The following is a 23,837-nucleotide window of genomic DNA, read 5'->3' on the forward strand; positions in this document are numbered from 1 at the left end:
AACACAAAATCCAAAAGGCGGCTGTTTCAGGTTGACAGCAGAGACACACTTGATGTGACCCTCCTCCAAAGAGGGTAATATAAATTCTATTGTTCTTTTGAGACAAGGCATAGAAAAATATAATTATATTCATTTATTCTCAGTGCTATCAATAGATTGCATACAAAAATGGTCTGAAAATAATCATGTAATTTCCCAGGAAATTGCACATGCTAAATTGGGGTGATTGACCTCTCGGTCTTTAGTTCAACAACATGCTTTTCTCCCCTGCATGTGTGTGATAGGGCTTCTTAACCGACCAATCAGTTGCGTGCTTTCCGAGGTATGAAAAGACATGGACAGCAGCCATCCGATGCTGGCAGAGACAAACGTACATTAGCATGTAAATAGAAGCTCTAATAAATTAGGCCCAGATAAAGCAGCACTTCGAAGGGGCCAAGGCTCATACATATGGAATGGGAGGGGTGAAACAACAACAACACTCCAATAAAACGTGATGAAATATGCAGGGATTTTCACATTGTCGAGTGATTACTGTGTGGACGTGTGCCTGGTACAGTGTACGCCAGTGGTTCGTGTTCTTGGAGAGTGGGCCAGCTAAAACTGGGATATACAGAGAGAGTCAGCCATGCACATTCTCTCTTTATAAGTCTCTTCCCTTCTTTCCTATGCGAGCACGGGTGCTGGAGCGTGAACAAGGCGGGACCAAAGTTGGGGAAAATGTGAACTTTATGCAAATACTCTACTGTATCACAACGCTATTGACCAATCGAAGCTCACTATAGCTTCCAGCCCCTACTGGATTGGTTGTTGATACCTAGCACTAACTAGCCTGCTTGCTAGCTTGCTAACACCCACATGAGGGCAAAGCTAGAGTGGCTATCTAAATGAACATGTTGCGTGGAAATCCCCTCTAACTGAAGAACTTGGACTGAATAATATACTATTGCACTGACTTCACAGAATGATTCTGCTTTCACAGAATGACTCTGCTTTCACAGAATAACTCTCTGCTTTCACAGAATGACTCTCTGCTTTCACAGAATAACTCTGCTTTCACAGAATAACTCTCAAGCCCCTAGCTCTTAACTGTCAAGATTTTTGAAACCGCAAAACGAACCCATAATGACACAATGGGAGATTTGCAGTGGATATGAAATGATAAAATAATAGACTGAAAGTCACAATCACATAAGGAACCCATTTCACTATCCTAGAACACAGTTCTGGAAATGTCAACCTACTTCCGCTGAGAGTATACAGAAAGTCGTTCGGGTCAAACGACCATCCCTTATCATGTATGGGTCCGCGGTCAAACGACCACACCTCATCCCAGTCAAACGCTCCCTAAAACACTTCAGAGAGCAGGCATTTCTAATCGACCTGGCCCGGGTATCCTGGAAGGATATTGACCTCATCCCGTCAGTAGAGGAAGCCTGGTTGTTCTTTAAAAGTGCTTTCCTCACCATCTTAATTAAGCATGCCGCTTTCAAAAAATGTAGAACTAAGAACAGATATAGCCCTTGGTTCACTCCAGACTTGACTGCCCTTGACCAGCACAAAAACACCCTGTGGCGTACTGCACTAGCATCGAATAGTCCCCGCGATATGCAACTTTTCAGGGAAGTCAGGAACCAATACACACAGTCAGTTAGGAAAGCAAAGGTTAGCTTTTTCAAACAGAAATTTGCATCCGGCAGCACTAATTCCAAAAGGTTTTGGGACACTAAAGTCCATGGAGAATAAGAGTACCTCCTCCCAGCTGCCCAATGCACTGAGACTAGGAAACACTGTCACCACCGATAAATCCACAATAATCGAGAATTTCAATAAGCATTTCTCTACGGCTGGCCATGTTTTCCACCTGGCTACCCCAACAGCTCTGCACCCCCCACATCAACTGGCTCAAGTCCCCCCCCCCCCCGCTTCTCCTTCACCCAAATCCAGACAGCTGATGTTCTGAAAGAGCTGCAAAATCTGGATCCCTACAAATCAGCTGGGCTAGATAATCTGGACCCTCTCTTCCTAAAATTATCCGCCGCCATTGTTGCAACCCCTTTTACTAGTCTGTTCAACCTCTCTTTCGTATCGTCTGAGATTCCTAAAGATTGGAAAGCGGCCGCGGTCATCCCCCTCTTCAAATGGGGTGACACTCTAGACCCAAACTGTTACAGACCTATATCTATCCTGCCCTGCCTTTCTAAAGTCTTCGAAAGCCAAGTTAACAAACAGATCACTGACAAGGTCAGACAAGTGAAAATTATGGTCAGTAAAGAAAACTTTAAACTCGTCTCTCAATTCAAAAATTGTTTTCAATACTTTGCCCCTTGATAACCAGCGCACTTCTGTATGTTGTAAAAGCGTTACATGGTCGCTGCCCATATCATTGCATAGTGCAGAAAATACACGAGAGTTCAGAGGCCTTGCTTTAACAAAGTGAACCATTTTCACTGTAATGTCCAAAACGTCTTTCACGCTGTCAGGCATTCCCTTGGCAGCAAGAGCCTCTCAGTGGATGCTGCAGTGTACCCAAGTGGTGTCAGGGGCAACTGCTTTCATGTGCGTTACTACTCCACTATGTCTCCCTGTCATGACTTTTGTGCCATCAGTACAGATACCAACATGAGCAGCAGCTACGTTTGGCTACATACGGACCGTTAGTGGAATTCCCGCGAGAGAGTAACGGTTAAAGTGATTTGATGATAATTATTTGACTAGGCTACCTGTATTTGACATTGTGTTGTTATTTTGCTGAACACTAGATGGTTACATTTTATTTTTGGCAGTGAAACAAGGCTACTCAGGCAAGAAAGAAACCTCACCCAAATGTATAGCTCCGTTAAAAATATAAATGGACTGTTAGAAAATGTGAAAAAAAAATATATATATATTTTAATGTGAATCACATTTTTGTTTGGCGTACCTCCGACAGCGTTGCGTGTACCCCTGGGGAATACTTGAACACCCCAGTTTGGGAATACCTGCCCTGGAGCACACAAAAAAAGATACATACCTCGGCCTAAACATCAGCGCCACAGGTAACTTCCACAAAGCTGTGAACGATCTAAGAGACAAGGCAAGAAGGGCCAACTATGCTATCAAAAGGAACATAAAATTCGACATACCAATTAGGATCTGGCCAAAAATACTTGAATCAGTTATAGAACCCCTTACCGATTATGGTTGTGAGGTATGGGATCCGCTAACCAACCAAGAATTCACAAAAGGTGACAAACACCAAATTGAGACTCTGCATGCAGAATTCTGCAAAAATATCCTCCTTGTACAACGTAAAACACAAAATAATGCATGCAGAGCAGAATTAGGCAAATACCAGATAAATTATCAAAATCCAGAAAAGAGCCGTTAAAGGAAGCGATTCCCAAACCTTCCATAACAAAGCCATCACCTACAGAGAGATGAACCTGGAGAAGAGTCCCTTAAGCAAGCTGGTCCCCAGGACAGCAACACAATTAGACCCAACCAAATCATGAGAAAACAAAAATATAACTACTTGACACATTGGAAAGAATGTATAAAAATACAGAGCAAACTAGAATGCTATTTGGCAGAATACCTGACCACTGTGACTGACCCAAAATTAAGGAAAGCTTTGACTATGTACAGACTCAGTGAGCATAGCATTGCTATTGAGAAAGGCCACCGTAGGCAGACCTGGCTCTCAAGAGAAGACAGGTTATGTGCACACTGCCCACAAAATGAGGTGGAAACTGAGCTGCACTTCCTAACTTCCTGCCAAATGTATGACAATATTAGAGACACATTTCCCTAAGATTACACAGACTGACAAAGAATTTGAAAACAAATCCAATCTTGATAAACTCCCATATCTGCTGGGTGCAATCACAGTGAAGAACAAACACAATTGTAAATACAACCCATATTTATGTTTATTTATTTTCCCTTTTGTATTTTAACTATTTGCACATTGTTGCAACACTGTATATAGACATTTGAAATGTCTTTTTTCTTTTGGAACTTTTGTGGGTGTAATGTTTACTGTTCATTATCTATTTCACTTGCTTTGGCAATGTAAACATATGTTTCTCATGCCAATAAAGCCCTTACATTTAAATTTTAATTGAATTTAGAAACAGAGATAGAGATCATTACAACACTGTATATAGACATAATATGACATTTGAAATGTCTAATCCTTTGGAACTTTTGTAAGTGTAATGTTTACTGTTCATTTTTTATTGTTTATTTCACTTTTTATTGTTTATTTCACTAAGTGTTTTTTTTATCTATTTCACTTGCTTGGCAATGTAAACATATGTTTCTCATGCCAATAAAGCCCTTACATTTAAATTGAAATGTAATTGAGAGAGAGAGACAGAGCGAGAGAGCGAGAGGGACAGAGCGAGAGAGCGAGAGAGACAGAGCGAGAGAGACAGAGCGAGAGAGACAGAGAGACAGAGAGACAGAGCGAGAGAGACAGAGAGAGACAGAGCGAGAGAGACAGAGCGACAGAGCGAGAGCGACAGAGACAGAGCGAGAGAGCGAGAGAGACAGAGCGAGAGAGACAGAGCGAGAGAGACAGAGACAGAGCGAGAGAGACAGAGCGAGAGAGACAGAGAGACAGAGAGACAGAGCGAGAGAGACAGAGCGAGACAGAGAGAGACAGAGCGAGAGAGACAGAGCGAGAGCGAGAGAGACAGAGCGAGAGAGACAGAGCGAGAGAGACAGAGCGAGAGAGACAGAGCGAGACAGAGAGACAGAGCGAGAGAGACAGAGCGAGACAGAGAGAGCGAGACAGAGAGAGAGAGAGAGAGAGAGAGAGAGAGAGAGAGAGAGAGAGAGAGAGAGAGAGAGAGAGAGAGAGAGAGAGAGAGAGAGAGAGAGAGAGAGAGAGAGAGAGAGAGAGAGAGAGAGCGCTGGTCCCAATCATAATAACAAAGTAGAATTCATTCAGGTGACTTGGCGTCGTGATCACAGAAAGAGACATACTGTAACCTTATAATTAACAAGGAATGCATGAGACCTGCCAGCCTTAACATCACTCAACGTTCCCTGCTTGTTTCTTCTGTGCTGGGGTTCAAAGATATGCAGTGAGTCTGTGAAACTGACAACTGCCACCGCAAAGCTGCACACTAGAAATGGGTATACATAGCATATGGCCCACGGGTGTCTGCCAAGAACATTCATCAACACCATGGCAAAGCATGACAGAAATCCATAGGCTCGGGTCCATCCATGCGACCATTGTGTAAGTAGATCTGCGACTCTCGTCTCAGGGAAGGGTTGACAGGGGAGATGTGTTGGTACGGTGGATTTCCAATCAAATGTTGAGAAGCTGTCAGATATGAGGTATCCTTTCCTTCAGTCCTCCTAGCACTGCATTCTGCCAGCCAGTATTAGCAGGCCTGTATGCCTCTGTCAATGGATGGGCAGTACTCCAGAAGACACCAAACCTCAGATAAGGCTTAAATCAAGAGAGAGAGGCTAGCATGGAGACAAAGACAGCAAGGGCCCTCACTCACTTTTTCACACTGTGATGAGCACTAAAACGGAGAAGCTAGATTTTCTTCCCGTCTCTCGCTCTTCTCTCTGTTCATTCACTCTCCCCCTCCCCCCGCCCCCCGCCCACACCCCTCCACCAACTCTCCCACTCCCAGAAACACCCTTTGGCCTTCGCATGTATGCGTCAGCATCCTAGAGTGCCATCGACTCTTCTTGGATCCCCTTTGTCACATTTGTGCACGTCTTTTTCAACTTGGCCTGATGCGCAAAGACTGGTGGAAGTCACATTGACTAGACAGCAGACAGTAAGCACTTGACAAGGCGCAGTTAACACAAGCACGCGCACACACACACACACACACACACACACACACACACACACACACACACACACACACACACACACACACACACACACACACACACACACACACACACACACACACACACACACACACACACACACACACTGAAGATTAATGTCAATGTTATGCATTTCATGTAAACAAAATAGCTTATCATCATTATGTTACATACCAGTATCCTTCATCTCAATAACATGCACCACATTATGGTGACGGACGAGTAATTAACAAATCATTAACAAACTGAGTTTGGGTCGATGGTTTACTTATTAATAAAGCGTTTTCTAATTGGGGTTTGGTAACAAATCATGTTGCAAGGGAAGGCAACGATGCATAATGATAATGACACTGTTTAAGGATAATGTAATGATGTAGGCACGATGGGAATTCAAATTCAACTGACAAAACTCCCTAGCAGCCTCCCATGACCCCATTTCCATAATAATATGGTTCCCTAACTCATGTCACTGCATAACCCATTCATAGACGCCAACTGCTTTAGTGTCTATTGACGATAGTATCTTCTGGCTGGGGGCGTTTTGTTAAGATCCCCAAAGCTCATTCTGAACGTAAAAACGCATTGCTTATGTTATGGTTTTGGAAACATAAGGAACCTATTTTTCATTTCAGCAAGAAATCATTTTCCAAAAAACAAAAGGTTCAATTATTACACACCTTTATAGGGTTAGGGTTAGTGTTCCCACACGGCCATGTTACATCGCTTGTTATGGAAGACACACGGAAGATAGGCAGCCACCTGTGCTAATTAGCTATCTAGCATGCTCTGAACACCTGTGTGTAAGCGTAACATGGGAGGAAGTGTAGTCGGTCAGCTGGAGGCACACAGCTGGTGGATCTGTGCCAAACTGCTACAGTAAGTGTATATTTTTTATTTGAGCGATTCCATCAGACTGATATGAAAGATAAGTGGAATATCAGCAGATGTTTCGAAAATCGTTTCGCAAGCAATGATTATTGACGTTTCTAAACGTTTGAACTACACATTGTAGTTCACGCTCAGCCAACCGTGGGCGAAGCTAACCACTGAAAACCCTAGGGATAATAAGAAGGGTTTGGAGTGCTAGTCACTGCTCTGACATTCATGTATGGATGTGTGTTTCTGTGTGTTTGTATGGGTATATACAAACAGTCTACGCTCAATTTCCATGAAGAAACAGGATAAATAGTTTCCCCTTTATTTTCTTTCCCCACTTGTATATTTTCCTTGCATTCAGAGGACAAAACAGCAGCTCCTTCCAGATCACACAGCTGTACATACATGAATTTTTTAAATTTTAATTACATCCTAATGAAAACAAACAACACACAGGAATACTTCCACATGTGAACAGATCAGCTTTCCACTTTGCGGTTTGCCAGGCTTTTGCCAAGCGGAGAGAGAGGAGGAAATGAGATACATGGGAAAAAACAACACCGCAGGGCAAGGACAAACTGTTTACCTTGTAAACCAGCGTGATGACCTGACGCAATTTGAGCCGGTGGAAAACACAGACGTCGTAGAGGGCCGACACGGCCAGCACCGTCACCCCTTGCTCCTTCCACAGCATGCTGCAGGCGGCGCAGCCCAGGCTGCCCAGGAGCCAGGCCCCCAGCCTGCAGGGCCCCGCAGAGCCCCCTCGCAGGGTGCAGTGGCGTACGTAGCACAGCAGCGACAGCAGGAAGAACAGAGCAGCGCCCACGTCGGCCCGGCCAACCACGCCCGCCACTGCCTCTGTGTGAATGGGGTGCGAGGCAAACAATAACCCAGCTAGGAGGCTCCACAGGCCCCCTCCAAGCAGCAGGCGGGCCAACCAGGTGAAGAGGGCTGTGACTGCCCCATGGAGGCCCACATTGACTAGGTGGTAGCCCCAGGGCTCCAAGCCGCCCAGGGCATGGTTGAGGCGGAAGGAGAGGGTACACAGGGGCCGGTAAGACTTGTGGCTGCCGCTGTGGGTGAGCAGGGTGCCCCAGAAGTCATTGTAGAAGATGTTGATCCACGGGGTCTCTGGGAGCAGGTCCTGGTTAGTTTTGATCGCACGGCTGTGGGGAGAAGGACAACAGAGGGGTTAGAAGGTGTATGTGTAATGATCCTCATGCTTATGGATAACCTGATCAAGAGCAACGCCACCATAGTACTTGGGTCTTTTCAGTCAATTCAGTCTTCACTGTACTATGACATTCAGTAGAACTGCAAGGACTGAAAGACATGTCTAGATTTCTATTAAACGCAGAAGTGGTCATTTATCATGCCCCAAAGAAAAGAGCTTCAGAAAGAAATCAGTTCACCTTGAAACCTGCTCATGCTCAGAGACACAACCAAGGGGGGGGTGAGAGAGCGAGAGAGAATAAAGCAGGAGGGACTAGAGAGCAAACTAGAAAGCAGTGGATAGCAGGCCATGGATATTCAGTGTTGAGGGGCCATGGAACGCCCATGGAGAGACCATGCTGTCTGTGCATTTCTGTACATGTAGTTACCCCACCACAGGGCAGCCCTGGCCTGGGTACTGTACTATCCCCTCTCCCGATGGATGGGGTCGAGCCTGAGTGTTTGACCCTGGTGGTCATACATCAGCCCCAAGCTGTGTGAGGGGTGGAAGGGTGTGCTATTTGCCCCCTACCGGAGCAGAGAGTGTCTGGGTATTTGTCACCCAGCTCTGAGGTGTTGTCTGGCTCTGGCAGTGAGACAAGGCCTTGACCCTGTGTGTATGGGAGGCAGGGGGAGCAGGAAGGGAGGTGATGGCAATGTAATGAGTCTCTTTAGAGAGGAGGAGATGCATTATAACATAGAATGCATCATTTAAAAAAGTGATGGATGGGATATGACACATGTGATAACACACAGAGAGCTCCAGGTTGTAATCAGTCCCCATGGCAAGCTCAATTAGCACACACAATTAGGTGTGGAGCGAGGAGAGGGAGAAAACAGGCACACACTGCACAACACACTAACAGACTGAGACAAACAAGAAATTCAAAGAAAGAGGCCACGGCGGGAGATGAATCAAGCTGAAATTGATCTATGGGTCCATTGATTTTGTTAAAAACATAAAAATGATTTATTTGTCTTACTACTGCAGCATTTGTGTTGCTCTGAAACCTAGAACTTTTACCTGACATTGTCCTATTGAATAGTGTAGCCGCCAGTAGCAACCATCTTGCACTGACCCTTAATATGATTTTACCAGAAAGCAGATGGGTTTGTTGGAAAGGGAAAGGGTGTGGAGATTGCAACCCACAACAAATGACCAAATAAACGACTTCTGACAGGGTGAGGAGAAATAGCCCGCCTTATGATGGATCTGGGGGGAAATGAATACAACTAACCTGGCCTATGTGGAAGTGGGGAGGCAAGATAATCAGCCGGGGATATTTCTATATAATAGAAATGCCTGACATGTCAGTGAGCAGATCATTAGGTTTCAGACCTGGGTTCAAAACTATTTTAAATAATGTCATATACTTAAGCTGGGCTTGACTGAGCTTGCCTGGTGCAATGGAACCAATAGAATGGTTGCAATAGTGCCAACCCTGCCCATCTGGACCTCCAAACAGGCTAAAACAAACGCTGAAAGTATTTGATAGATTTCGAATAATATTTAAACGTAGATCCGATGGGTTTTTCTGGGGCTCCAGGCAGCTCATCACTGGCAGGGTTAGGCCTCTCTCTTTGGTTCATGCCAGTTTATGCCAGTTTATTTTCTCTGGCCCATTTGTCAAGTGAGATCTTCACTCCACCACAAAAGGCTCACATCAGCGGTATTATGGTTCAATTACATCTTTAAACCATTTGGATGACAAGTGTGCCTTTTTTCCATTGCACATTGCCGTGGAGACAGAAAGGACAGATACAATATACACTGCTCAAAAAAATAAAGGGAACACTTAAACAACACAATGTAACTCCAAGTCAATCACACTTCTATGAAATCAAACTGTCCACTTAGGAAGCAACACTGATTGACAATAAATTTCACATGCTGTTGTGCAAATGGAATAGACAAAAGGTGGAAATTATAGGCAATTAGCAAGACACCCCCAAAAAAGGAGTGATTCTGCAGGTGGTGACCACAGACAACTTCTCAGTTCCTATGCTTCCTGGCTGATGTTTTGGTCACTTTTGAATGCTGGCGGTGCTCTCACTCTAGTGGTAGCATGAGACGGAGTCTACAACCCACACAAGTGGCTCAGGTAGTGCAGTTCATCCAGGATGGCACATCAATGCGAGCTGTGGCAAAAAGGTTTGCTGTGTCTGTCAGCGTAGTGTCCAGAGCATGGAGGCGCTACCAGGAGACAGGCCAGTACATCAGGAGACGTGGAGGAGGCCGTAGGAGGGCAACAACCCAGCAGCAGGACCGCTACCTCCGCCTTTGTGCAAGGAGGTGCACTGCCAGAGCCCTGCAAAATGACCTCCAGCAGGCCACAAATGTGCATATGTCAGCATATGGTCTCACAAGGGGTCTGAGGATCTCATCTCGGTACCTAATGGCAGTCAGGCTACCTCTGGCGAGCACATGGAGGGCTGTGCGGCCCCACAAAGAAATGCCACCCCACACCATGACTGACCCACCGCCAAACCGGTCATGCTGGAGGATGTTGCAGGCAGCAGAACATTCTCCACGGCGTCTCCAGACTCTGTCACGTCTGTCACATGTGCTCATGTGCTCAGTGTGAACCTGCTTTCATCTGTGAAGAGCACAGGGCGCCAGTGGCGAATTTGCCAATCTTGGTGTTCTCTGGCAAATGCCAAACGTCCTGCACGGTGCTGGGCTGTAAGCACAACCCCCACCTGTGGACGTCGGGCCCTCATACCACCCTCATGGAGTCTATTTCTGACCGTTTGAGCAGACACATGCACATTTGTGGCCTGCTGGAGGTCATTTTGCAGGGCTCTGGCAGTGCACCTCCTTGCACAAAGGCGGAGGTAGCGGTCCTGCTGCTGGGTTGTTGCCCTCCTACGGCCTCCTCCACGTCTCCTGATGTACTGGCCTGTCTCCTGGTAGCGCCTCCATGCTCTGGACACTACGCTGACAGACACAGCAAACCTTTTTGCCACAGCTCGCATTGATGTGCCATCCTGGATGAACTGCACTACCTGAGCCACTTGTGTGGGTTGTAGACTCCGTCTCATGCTACCACTAGAGTGAGAGCACCGCCAGCATTCAAAAGTGACCAAAACATCAGCCAGGAAGCATAGGAACTGAGAAGTTGTCTGTGGTCACCACCTGCAGAATCACTCCTTTTTTGGGGGTGTCTTGCTAATTGCCTATAATTTCCACCTTTTGTCTATTCCATTTGCACAACAGCATGTGAAATGTATTGTCAATCAGTGTTGCTTCCTAAGTGGACAGTTTGATTTCACAGAAGTGTGATTGACTTGGAGTTACATTGTGTTGTTTAAGTGTTCCCTTTATTTTTTTGAGCAGTGTATATTGCTTCAAAACACACTCCAGCTCTGGCACCAAAATAGAAGGCCAGAAACCAATGCCAGTCCATCAAGTCTCTCTGAAGCAGTCATAGATGCCTGAATCACAATGCAAATGTTCAGCTCTCAGATTGCCTTCTTCTTGAATGTTAGAGAGGCAGGCGAGCACCTACACCACTGGGGTTGACAGGCACTCTAGGGGGAGAGGATAGAAGAATGTGGAAAGAGAGAGAGGGGGAAAAGAGAAGGGGTTGTCTAACCCATGTCTCCTTACCCACCACTGTTCCAAGTGGATGTCAACACATTTGCATGATCATGTGTCCAATGCAATCCAAGGCCATTCATTCATTAATCCTGCATGGCTGCGTGGGTCCTGATCACCACAGCGCATCCAGCCCCATTCAGCTCGGGCTAAAGGGCCTGCCGGGCCTGCCTGCCTGGTGGAGTGGAAGATTGGGTTTCTGTGGCTGGGCCCCATCCTTCTGGGAAGCTGGCGGTAGCAGGACCTCTCTGTGCACTGCAAACCTTTTCCAGCCGGGACCGCATTCCTTCCGCCAACACCATGCTTTATCCGCCTGCCTGCGTGGCGACTCCCAGAGGACCGGCAGTATCATGTAACCTCTAACAAGCTAAACCCGAAAAGCACTACCTCCCACTCCCATCACCATCGAAGACTTCAACTCTGTCCGAGCCAAGTCATGTCTGCACCCAATCTCTAGGAAGAGTATCATGTGACTCAATTGGTCAGATATTTGTTTCCTTATCACTCTGCCTTGTCAAAGTGTTTGCACAGAGTCTGGTGCATTTTTTATGTACAAAATATTTGTAGTGAAACTTCCGTTTCAAAAGGAGGGTTCGTCGAAAGCTCAAGAGATACAGACAGGGCAGGCAAGTCAGAAAAACATCAACTATAAAGGATCAAAGAGGAAACATTCTAAACTTTATGTAGGCCTAGTATGTAGATAACTTAATCCTCCAGACAAGATGGTACTCATAGTGATTACTACGGTGGATCTAGACAAAACCCAAATGCAGCAGTGTTGATAGCAGCTCGCCACCCCAGTGTTTTGACCAGAATAGTGCATTGAAATAAAGGCGTGTGATTCACCCAGAAATAAAAACAAACCCAGTAAAGTGTATGGTGCTTATATCAAAGCCGTGACTAACCCTCCTCACAACCTCCAAATTCCCTCAATGAGGAGGATCACTTTCCCTTCAAACAGGCTCAACATTAAAGAGACAGCAACAGAAAACATGGCTACCACAGCTTTATACACGGACTATACTAAACATTAGGAAAACCTTCCTAATATTCAGTTGCACCGATTTAAAACAAAATGTACCCTCTGAATGGCACACATACATAATCCATCTCTCAATTGTCTTAAACCTTAAAATCCTTATTTAACCTGTCTCCTCCCCTTCATCTACACTGATTCAAGTGGATTTAACAAGTGACACCAATCAGGGATCAAAGCTTTCACCTGGTCAGTCTATGTCATGGAAAGAGCAGGTGTTCTTAATGTTTTGTACACTCAATGTATTTTGTAACTGTATTTTTGCAAAGAAGTCTACAAAATGGTTGTTTTTACCCTGTCAGTCATCAAATATTGTGATATTAAATATTATCTCTAGTTGTTGACAGATACTGATGCAGCTAAGCTTTGCTGTAGGAAGTGGTACCTTCAGTGTCCTCATCCATAGGAAATGGTCACTGTGGTAATTAGCATTCAGTATCATTCAGTATCATTCAGTATCATTCAGTATTCCTAGAAGAGCTTGACATGTGAATAAATCAGTCGGGGTTAAATAAATAGGGCTTACACCATTCCCATGACAACAGAAATCCACATTAAAAGACCATCTGAAACTGAGAATTGATTGACTTTTCCATCTCCTCTCTGGGAGGAAGAGGGGCAGAAAAGGCCCAGGAGCGGTCAGAGACAGAGATGAGATGAGATAATAGAGTTGTGATTGAAAGCCAGAGGAATATAAATCCACATCTTCCTTTAACAGTACCATTAGCCATTTTGGGATGGTATGGTGAATCAGATCATTCTGAGAGCAGAAGCCAGATATGAGGACAGATAGTCTTCCAAAGACTGAAGAAACTTGCAGATTAATGACTATGCTAATTTTTCCAGTGTGTTTCCTTCCTCTAATAAATGACAGTTGAGAATGAAGGGTTTCACATCAAAACAACTACACATCGTCTTTGACAGGAAATGTTAAGATTAAAAGAATGGAAAGATGACAAACTACTAGGTAAAACCCTTAAATAGCCTACATAAATGTAACTTTAATCATGCAGCATGCTATCAGAGAGACAATTGTAGAGAGGGAGAGCAAGGACCGAAGAAAGTGACATTTCTCAGAACATATTTTTCTATTTATGCCAGCATGTGAAATGAAGGAAAACAGCTCTGGCAGTTGGGAAAAGTGATGTCGTCTATGCCAAGTACGTGTCATCACCCTGCTTCAATATCTGAAAGGAACACAGCCATATTTTGCGAATGCCTACTGAGGCTTCAGGGTTGTCCATTCAGCTTTTCTGCCAGCTCCTTTGTCTAATGTCTCTTCCCATGGGCATGCTAGCAGGTCAATAATAGAATAGTACAATACCCTCATGGTGCCAATTTGAGTGATTTCTCAAGGTTGGCAATCTTACTCTCTTTTGATAACAACACAAATGTAATTCATTTTGTACTATTGAGTGCTTTTGAAAACTGATTCGGTTTGTAAAATCCTGACAATACATACAATATCTGTTAAGGAAGTGTAACATGAAAATGATGTTATTATATAACAACATGAGAGAACATATGTGCTAGTGTGAAAGTCATCTATCTGATTGAAGATGTTAAAATTTAGAAGTCTCTTTCACTCAGGGAAAAATAAAAAGCTCAAAGTCAGTCACAGGGGTAATTTGTCTAGAGAAAGATTTGCCTAGAGAAAGATTTGCCTAGAGAAAGATTTGCCGAGAGAGAGAAAAACCTACTCCTTTGTGTCATTGTTACAAATCACTTCTTAGAGAAACACACTATTAATGGGACATGTCTGGATAAGAATATGCCAAATGTTCAAAATCATGTCTCAGCGCTATTAAATACTCATACAGAGGTATAACTTCTCTGAGAAACAGCTGGTTTGCGTCCCATTCATATTCAGACAACAATCATAACAGATCTCGTTGTCAACAGACACCTTGATCAACAAGAATATCTCCTGAGTTATCACGACCATTCATTTCTGCCCCACCCAGAATAAATGGGTGGGGCAGAAATAGGTGGGGTGGGGTGGGGCAGAATATAGAATAAATGTCAGCCATTTTTATACTTGCGTTTAGTAGGCCAATAAGTAGCCTGGTCTCAGATATGTGCCATCTTGTGCAGTTTAACTGGTTTTAAGATGGACTCGCCTTGAGCTCTGTTAAAACATTGCAGGTTTTCTCATGTTTTTCTCAAATGTTGTTAATCAGTTTGTTTCGTGCATTACTATGTATACCTGGGTAGAACAATTGGAATACGAATCGCTGGGTACTCACTGTCCACCCGACCTCCACAAATTCCCTGAACAGTGGGATAGCTTCTTCGGTGAGGCGCCTAGCTGCTTGGGAGTCCTACTGGAGAGTAGGAAGCGAATACGCCAAAGGATAGGTAGACGTGGCGGGGTCTTAGTGAGTTTAAGACGCCGGGCGACATTCATCTCCAAGCCGACACCAAAAAGCCTTTCAAAGATCTTTATTGGACACTGAACAAACTGGAAACCGCATTCCCGGAGGCAGCGTTCATTGTTGCAGTGGACTTTAACAAAAGTAACTTGAGAACAGTGCTCCCAAATTATTACCAACACATCGACTGTCTAACTTGCGGAAATTCTAGTTTCGACCCCTGCTACACGCCTTTTCGACACGGGTGTAAGGCCCTCTCCCGTCCTCCTTTCGGCAAATCCAACCATGACTCCATCTTGCTTCACCCTGCCTACAAACAAAAATTCAAGAGGCTATACAGTCAGTAGAGTAGAGTCACCCCATCAGTCAGCCAGGACCACCAGGCTATACAGTCAGTGGAATAGAGTAGAGTCACCACGCCAGTCAGCCAGGACCACCAGGCTATACAGTCAGTGGAGTAGAGTAGAGTCACCACGCCAGTCAGCCAGGACCACCAGGCTATACAGTCAGTGGAATAGAGTAGAGTCACCACGCCAGTCAGCCAGGACCACCAGGCTATACAGTCAGTGGAGTAGAGTAGAGTCACCACGCCAGTCAGCCAGGACCACCAGGCTATACAGTCAGTGGTGTAGAGTAGAGTCACCACGCCAGTCAGCCAGGACCACCAGGCTATACAGTCAGTGGAATAGAGTAGAGTCACCACGCCAGTCAGCCAGGACCACCAAGCTATACAGTCAGTAGAGTAGAGTCACCCCATCAGTCAGCCAGGACCACCAGGCTATACAGTCAGTGGAGTAGAGTAGAGTCACCACGCCAGTCAGCCAGGACCACCAGGCTATACAGTCAGTGGAGTAGAGTAGAGTCACCACGCCAGTCAGCCAGGACCACCAGGCTATACAGTCAGTGGAGTAGAGTAGAGTCACCACGCCAGTCAGCCAGGACCACCAGGCTATACAGTCAGTGGTGTAGAGTAGAGTCACCACGCCAGTCAGCCAGGACCACCAGGCTATACAGTCAGTGGAGTAGAGTAGAGTCACCACGCCAGTCAGCCAGGACCACCAGGCTATACAGTCAGTGGAATAGAGTAGAGTCACCACGCCAGTCAGCCAGGACCACCAAGCTATACAGTCAGTGGAATAGAGTAGAGTCACCACGCCAGTCAGCCAGGACCACCAGGCTATACAGTCAGTGGAGTAGAATAGAGTCACCACGCCAGTCAGCCAGGACCACCAGGCTATACAGTCAGTGGAGTAGAGTAGAGTCACCACGCCAGTCAGCCAGGACCACCAGGCTATACAGTCAGTGGAATAGAGTAGAGTCACCACGCCAGTCAGCCAGGACCACCAAGCTATACAGTCAGTGGAATAGAGTAGAGTCACCACGCCAGTCAGCCAGGACCACCAGGCTATACAGTCAGTGGAGTAGAGTAGAGTCACCACGCCAGTCAGCCAGGACCACCAGGCTATACAGTCAGTGGAATAGAGTAGAGTCACCACGCCAGTCAGCCAGGACCACCAGGCTATACAGTCAGTGGAATAGAGTAGAGTCACCACGCCAGTCAGCCAGGACCACCAGGCTATACAGTCAGTGGAATAGAGTAGAGTCACCACGCCAGTCAGCCAGGACCACCAGGCTATACAGTCAGTGGAATAGAGTAGAGTCACCACGCCAGTCAGCCAGGACCACCAGGCTATACAGTCAGTGGAGTAGAGTAGAGTCACCACGCCAGTCAGCCAGGACCACCAGGCTATACAGTCAGTGGTGTAGAGTAGAGTCACCACGCCAGTCAGCCAGGACCACCAGGCTATACAGTCAGTGGAATAGAGTAGAGTCACCACGCCAGTCAGCCAGGACCACCAGGCTATACAGTCAGTGGAATAGAGTAGAGTCACCACGCCAGTCAGCCAGGACCACCAGGCTATACAGTCAGTGGAGTAGAGTAGAGTCACCACGCCAGTCAGCCAGGACCACCAGGCTATACAGTCAGTGGAGTAGAGTAGAGTCACCACGCCAGTCAGCCAGGACCACCAGGCTATACAGTCAGTGGAATAGAGTAGAGTCACCACGCCAGTCAGCCAGGACCACCAGGCTATACAGTCAGTGGAGTAGAGTAGAGTCACCACGCCAGTCAGCCAGGACCACCAGGCTATACAGTCAGTGGTGTAGAGTAGACTCACCCCGCCAGTCAGCCAGTCAGCCAGGACCACCAGGCTATACAGTCAGTGGTGTAGAGTAGAGTCACCCCGCCAGTCAGCCAGGACCACCAAGCTATACAGTCAGTGGAATAGAGTAGAGTCACCACGCCAGTCAGCCAGGACCACCAGGCTATACAGTCAGTGGAGTAGAGTAGAGTCACCCCGCCAGTCAGCCAGGACCACCAGGCTATACAGTCAGTGGAGTAGAGTAGAGTCACCACGCCAGTCAGCCAGAACCACCAGGCTATACAGTCAGTGGTGTAGAGTAGAGTCACCCCGCCAGTCAGCCAGTCAGCCAGGACCACCAGGCTATACAGTCAGTGGTGTAGAGTAGAGTCACCCCGCCAGTCAGCCAGGACCACCAAGCTATACAGTCAGTGGAGTAGAGTAGAGTCACCCCGCCAGTCAGCCAGGACCACCAAGCTATACAGTCAGTGGAGTAGAGTAGAGTCACCCCGCCAGTCAGCCAGGACCACCAGGCTATACAGTCAGTGGAGTAGAGTAGAGTCACCCCGCCAGTCAGCCAGGACCACCAAGCTATACAGTCAGTGGAGTAGAGTAGAGTCACCCCGCAAGTCAACCAGGACCACCAGGCTATACAGTCAGTGGAGTAGAGTAGAGTCACCCCGCCAGTCAGCCAGGACCACCAAGCTATACAGTCAGTGGAGTAGAGTAGAGTCACCCCGCCAGTCAGCCAGGACCACCAAGCTATACAGTCAGTGGAGTAGAGTAGAGTCACCCCGCAAGTCAACCAGGACCACCAGGCTATACAGTCAGTGGAATAGAGTAGAGTCACCCCGCCATTCAGCCAGGACCACCAGGCTATACAGTCAGTGGAATAGAGTAGAGTCACCCCGCCAGTCAGCCAGGACCACCAGGCTATACAGTCAGTGGAGTAGAGTAGAGTCACCCCGCCAGTCAGCCTGGACCACCAGGCTATACAGTCAGTGGAGTAGAGTAGAGTCACCCCGCCAGTCAGCCAGGACCACCAAGCTATACAGTCAGTGGTGAAGAGTAGAGTCACCATGCCAGTCAGCCAGGACCACCAGGCTATACAGTCAGTGGAGTAGAGTAGAGTCACCCCGCCAGTCAGCCAGGACCACCAAGCTATACAGTCATTGGTGAAGAGTAGAGTCACCCCGCCAGTCAGCCAGTCAGCCAGGACCACCAGGCTATACAGTCAGTGGAGTAGAGTAGAGTCACCCCGCCAGTCAGCCAGTGGGCCAGGACCACCAGGCTATACAGTCAGTGGAGTAGAGTAGAGTCACCCCGCCAGTCAGCCAGGACCACCAGGCTATACAGTCAGTGGTGTAGAGTCACCCCGCCATTCAGCCAGGACCACCAGGCTATACAGTCAGTGGAGTAGAGTAGAGTCACCCCGCCAGTCAGCCAGGACCACCAGGCTATACAGTCAATGGTGTAGAGTAGAGTCACCACGCCAGTCAGCCAGGACCACCAGGCTATACAGTCAGTGGTGTAGAGTAGAGTCACCCCGCCAGTCAGCCAGTCAGCCAGGACCACCAGGCTATACAGTCAGTGGAGTAGAGTAGAGTCACCCCGCCAGTCAGCCAGGACCACCAGGCTATACAGTCAGTGGTGTAGAGTCACCCCGCCATTCAGCCAGGACCACCAGGCTATACAGTCAGTGGAGTAGAGTAGAGTCACCCCGCCAGTCAGCCAGGACCACCAGGCTATACAGTCAGTGGTGTAGAGTAGAGTCACCACGCCAGTCAGCCAGGACCACCAGGCTATACAGTCAGTGGTGTAGAGTAGAGTCACCCCGCCAGTCAGCCAGTCAGCCAGGACCACCAGGCTATACAGTCAGTGGAGTAGAGTAGAGTCACCACGCCAGTCAGCCAGGACCACCAGGCTATACAGTCAGTGGTGTAGAGTAGAGTCACCCCGCCAGTCAGCCAGGACCACCAAGCTATACAGTCAGTGGTGAAGAGTAGAGTCACCCCGCCAGTCAGCCAGGACCACCAGGCTATACAGTCAGTGGTGTAGAGTAGAGTCACCCCGCCAGTCAGCCAGGACCACCAAGCTATACAGTCATTGGTGAAGAGTAGAGTCACCACGCCAGTCAGCCAGTCAGCCAGGACCACCAGGCTATACAGTCAGTGGTGTAGAGTAGAGTCACCCCGCCAGTCAGCCAGGACAAACAGAGAAGGTTATTGTGGTGTAGCTCATTGTAGCCAGCACACAACCACTGTGGCCACCGTTAAATCCCCATTGTCAGGGATGAATAGTTCCTCCACTCTTTGACACGTATGATTAGTGAGATTATAATAGAAGCCTCAGACAAAACCAGCCTTGAGAAGCGTGAGTGTTATACAAATCAGGATCCTTTTCAATGCATCCATTGTTTGATAAGTCAGAGGGAAAAAACATATTTACATGAATTACACACAGCTAAACTCCTAAAATACAGGTTAAAGAAGACCCAGAATTTGATGTGATATCTTCTACATACCACGATGTAGCGAGAAGCACCAGCTACACAAATGAAGTGCTGGGTGTTACACGTCTCTCCTCGGACAAGGGTAAATGACTCCTGTGCGACCGGAGTGACTCCTGTGAGACCGGAGGGTCAAGATACAGGACATGGACACCTATAGATCACAGGGCCAAAGTCAACAAGAGCAATGCTCAACCTCTACGAATTTCCTTCTTCTCCCATTTAGGCTATACACTCATATTCACCTCATTCCATATCCTTAGGTCAGAAACTCAATGCTGTGGCATAAACCTCCAAGAAAACGGAAAAATATACTGTAGGTTGATATTTTTTTTATAAGCATCCTCTCTTTTCTAGAACCCCCAAATACTATTTTGACTGTATACCTAATAACTGTAGCATGCTCTAACACAGTAGTAGCTGTCTATCCCTGCGAGGGGTTATTTGCAACGCTCTGTCAGTACAAACACAGACTCACTCCATTTCATGCAACAGTAGATAAGCAAACAGGGGGACACTGGAACAGACTCAAGCACACAGCATTGCTGCGCTGTTTTAGTTCAATGGACAACATCGCCTGCTCCCTAGCATCCCGATCAGTCCTTTGTATTAGACTGGGACGGTCCCATTGGGATGTGCTCTGCATCCCGATCAGTCCTTTGTACTAGACTGGGACGGTCCCATTGGGATGTGCTCTGCATCCTGATCAGTCCTTTGTACTAGACTGGGACGGTCCCATTGGGATGTGCTCTGCATCCTGATCAGTCCTTTGTACTAGACTGGGACGGTCCCATTGGGGTGTGCTCTGTATCCTGATCAGTCCTTTGTATTAAACTGGGACGGTCCCATTGGGGTGTGCTCTGTATCCTGATCAGTCCTTTGTATTAAACTGGGACGGTCCCATTGGGGTGTGCTCTGTATCCTGATCAGTCCTTTGTATTAAACTGGGACGGTCCCATTGGGGTGTGCTCTGTATCCCGATCAGTCCTTTGTATTAAACTGGGACGGTCCCATTGGGGTGTGCTCTGTATCCTGATCAGTCCTTTGTATTAAACTGGGACGGTCCCATTGGGATGTGCTCTGCATCCTGATCAGTCCTTTATATTAAACTGGGACGGTCTCATTGGGGTGTGCTCTGTATCCTGATCAGTCCTTTGTATTAGACTGGGACGGTCCCATTGGGATGTGCTCTGTATCCTGATCAGTCCTTTGTAATAAACTGGGACGGTCCCATTGGGGTGTGCTCTGTATCCTGATCAGTCCTTTGTATTAGACTGGGACGGTCCCATTGGGATGTGCTCTGTATCCTGATCAGTCCTTTGTATTAGACTGGGACGGTCCCATTGGGGTGTGCTCTGTATCCTGATCAGTCCTTTGTACTAGACTCGGACGGTCCCATTGGGGTGTGCTCTGTATCCTGATCAGTCCTTTGTATTAGACTGGGACGGTCCCATTGGGGTGTGCTCTGCATCCTGATCAGTCCTTTGTATTAAACTGGGACGGTCCCATTTGGGTGTGCTCTGTATCCTGATCAGTCCGTTGTATTAGACTGGGACGGTCCCATTGGGGTGTGCTCTGTATCCTGATCACCATGGAGAAATAAGCGCAGGGCAGCCCTGGTTAGGCAGCTATGCATCCTGATCACCATGAGAAATAAGCGCAGGGCAGCCCTGGTTAGGCAGCTATGCATCCTGATCACCATGAGAAATAAGCGCAGGGCAGCCCTGGTTAGGCAGCTATGCATGGTGTAAGGGTGGTTGCTGGGGGTGAGGTGTTTGTTGCATCATTGGCGGTACTGTAACAGACTCATCGAGAGCAGAAACACAGCAGGGCTGTGATTGATAGGGCTGTTGGAGTGCCCCTAGCCCTATGACAGAACACTGTTTGGCTTCACTGTCCAGGGTTGGACGGAGTAATGAAGGAAATGTTCAGCACTCAGCTCAGTTCTGTTTAGTCAAACGGGAGCCACGGATGGCGATACATGTTCTGCGAGCAGTTCAACTTTTCACACATGGAAATCTTGCATTTTGTAACTGCATTGCGTAGTTGAGCTTCTTCTGAAAGCTATAAAGACCCTTTTAGTGTACAGTAGCAGTTCCTCTGTAAAGTGATAGTTATAGCTAAAACACTTTTGCTTCCATTGAGCCAAGTTAGGGTGTTCTTCAGTACAACAATCCTTTTTTTGTAGTGCCTCTTCCAAGGTTAACTTTCAAGTTGTATGTAGGTTATAGCCTTGCCTAGCCAATCTCAGCCAGGCGTGAGAGCCAATTACAAACCTGCCAGTGCAGAGCAGGCTGGGTGATATACACCCAGATTATTACATCCCAGAAATCTGTCAACGAGCTCCTGACTCCGGCATAGAAAACAGGAAGCTGTTGGGACAACACAACATCATGCACTCTCTATCCGTCCCTCTCTCTGTATCTTTCCCCTCTACATATAGCCCCCATCCCCATCCCACCTCTCTCCTCTGTCTTTGGTGAAGTATTGTGGGTAGACAAAAGTCAGTGGTTTCCACTGTTGTGTCTCAGGTAGTTTCCTTCAGGGGTTAATCCACTTCCTGAGGGTTTAATTCAACATGCAGGCCCTCCTGTGAGGACTTCCACTCACAGACCCAAACACCTGTCTACTAAACAGCTCCCCGTTGACATATGATGAGACAGGCTTCAAAACGATGGTGTAGGGACACATGTACACAGGTCTAAAGTATGGTCATACAAGACAGGGAAACTCAGCCTGTCTTGGGGTCATACATGTGCTGCTGGCTTGAACGTCTGTACGGATCGTGAAGTCAGAGGAATACATATTTAAAAACAGTTTTAAGCCGATTAAGCCAAACAATCTTTTAATTGGATCATTTTAAGTGTTTACTGACCTGCCTAGTTAAATAAATAAAAACATGCATTTAACTTTTTAGCTCTTAAGAATCTTACTGACAGGCAGCTCTGACAGACAAATAAGCTTTATCCAATGATCCGGCGGAACAATGGTTTCTCTCTAGTTTTGGGGGGGGGGCTCCTCCACAGCCCTCCTCACAACAGGAGAGATTTTGTCAAACATTGACCTTTTCGGACAGGGTTTAATCAATTCCTTCGACTTTGTTCCCCTTGTGTTTTGGAGAGTCCTCATCTCTCATGGACTGGAACATCAATACGGGGGCCCATTCACTCATCTGCTCATGCTATTTTTGCATGTGAGTCCCATCCTGCTAACCATGAGTTTGTTTAATCATTTTGGCTGGGGGTTGTTGACCTGGAGGAGGGCAAAGGGAGGGGATTGGGGATATAAAGGGAGGGCTGACACCAGATGAATGAGAGCACGCCTGTGGAATGCCGAGCTCTAGACTCCCATGCAGGCTGCACATGTAACAGGGAAGAGGGGTGGGTGGTGGGCCTGTGCCCCCCAGCACTGAAGGATTTTATGAGGCATGCCGACACTCAGGATGGGCTAGATCATGGCACGGCACCACTGACCCTCCCTCTTCCTCTGTCCACTGAAGTTTACAGAAGGAACGTAAGTAGCAGGAGGAGCCACTGACAAAGAATGCCAGTGGACGAGGAGGGAGAGGACGGTTTTAGTGATCTGACCTCTGCAAGCGCGAGTCTTATTTCAGTCTGTGACATTCAAAACAGCTGTAGGAGTAACATTAAATTCTATTCATCTTACTACTACCGCCGATTGTCCTTCTGCTGGTGCGTTAGTACATAATGAGGCCATGGCTTATCACTCTACTGATCACTCCGGCAGCAATTGTGATTACCTAGCGTTTTCTGAGAGCTCAGTGCAATCTATCAACATAAGAGCCATGATAGCAAATCAATTAGAAGAGGGAGAGGGAGAGAGAGACAGAGACAGAGAGACAGAGAGACAGAGACAGAGAGAGAGAGAGAGAGAGAGAGAGAGAGAGAGAGAGAGAGAGAGAGAGAGAGAGAGAGAGAGAGAGAGAGAGAGAGAGAGAGACAGAGAGACAGAGAGAGAGACAGAGAGAGAGAGAGACAGAGAGAGAGACAGAGACAGAGAGAGAGAGAGAGAGAGAGAGACAGAGAGACAGAGAGACAGAGAGACAGAGACACAGAGACAGAGAGAGACAGAGAGAGAGAGAGAGAGAGAGAGACAGAGAGACAGAGAGACAGAGAGACAGAGAGAGAGAGAGAGAACTAGGGTTTTACATGATTGTATTCCCAATTTCCTCTTTATGTAGATGAGCAAGAGGTGAAAAACCCAGCTATCTTTTTAAACTTCAGGG

General features: G+C 47.1%; 1 protein-coding gene across 1 annotated transcript in view; it reads right to left on the bottom strand.

The window, feature by feature from the left end:
• The window catches only part of LOC139584482 (protein O-mannosyl-transferase TMTC2-like), a 159,482-nt gene that overhangs the window by 72,449 nt on the left and 63,196 nt on the right, over window positions 1-23,837 (bottom strand). The window contains exon 2 of the mRNA XM_071416398.1: window positions 7,310-7,889. Coding sequence (XP_071272499.1) covers window positions 7,310-7,889 — 580 coding nt within the window. The remainder of the gene's footprint in view (window positions 1-7,309; window positions 7,890-23,837) is intronic.

The sequence above is a fragment of the Salvelinus alpinus genome, chromosome 9, assembly GCF_045679555.1.
Source record: "Salvelinus alpinus chromosome 9, SLU_Salpinus.1, whole genome shotgun sequence".
NCBI lineage: Eukaryota > Metazoa > Chordata > Actinopteri > Salmoniformes > Salmonidae > Salvelinus > Salvelinus alpinus.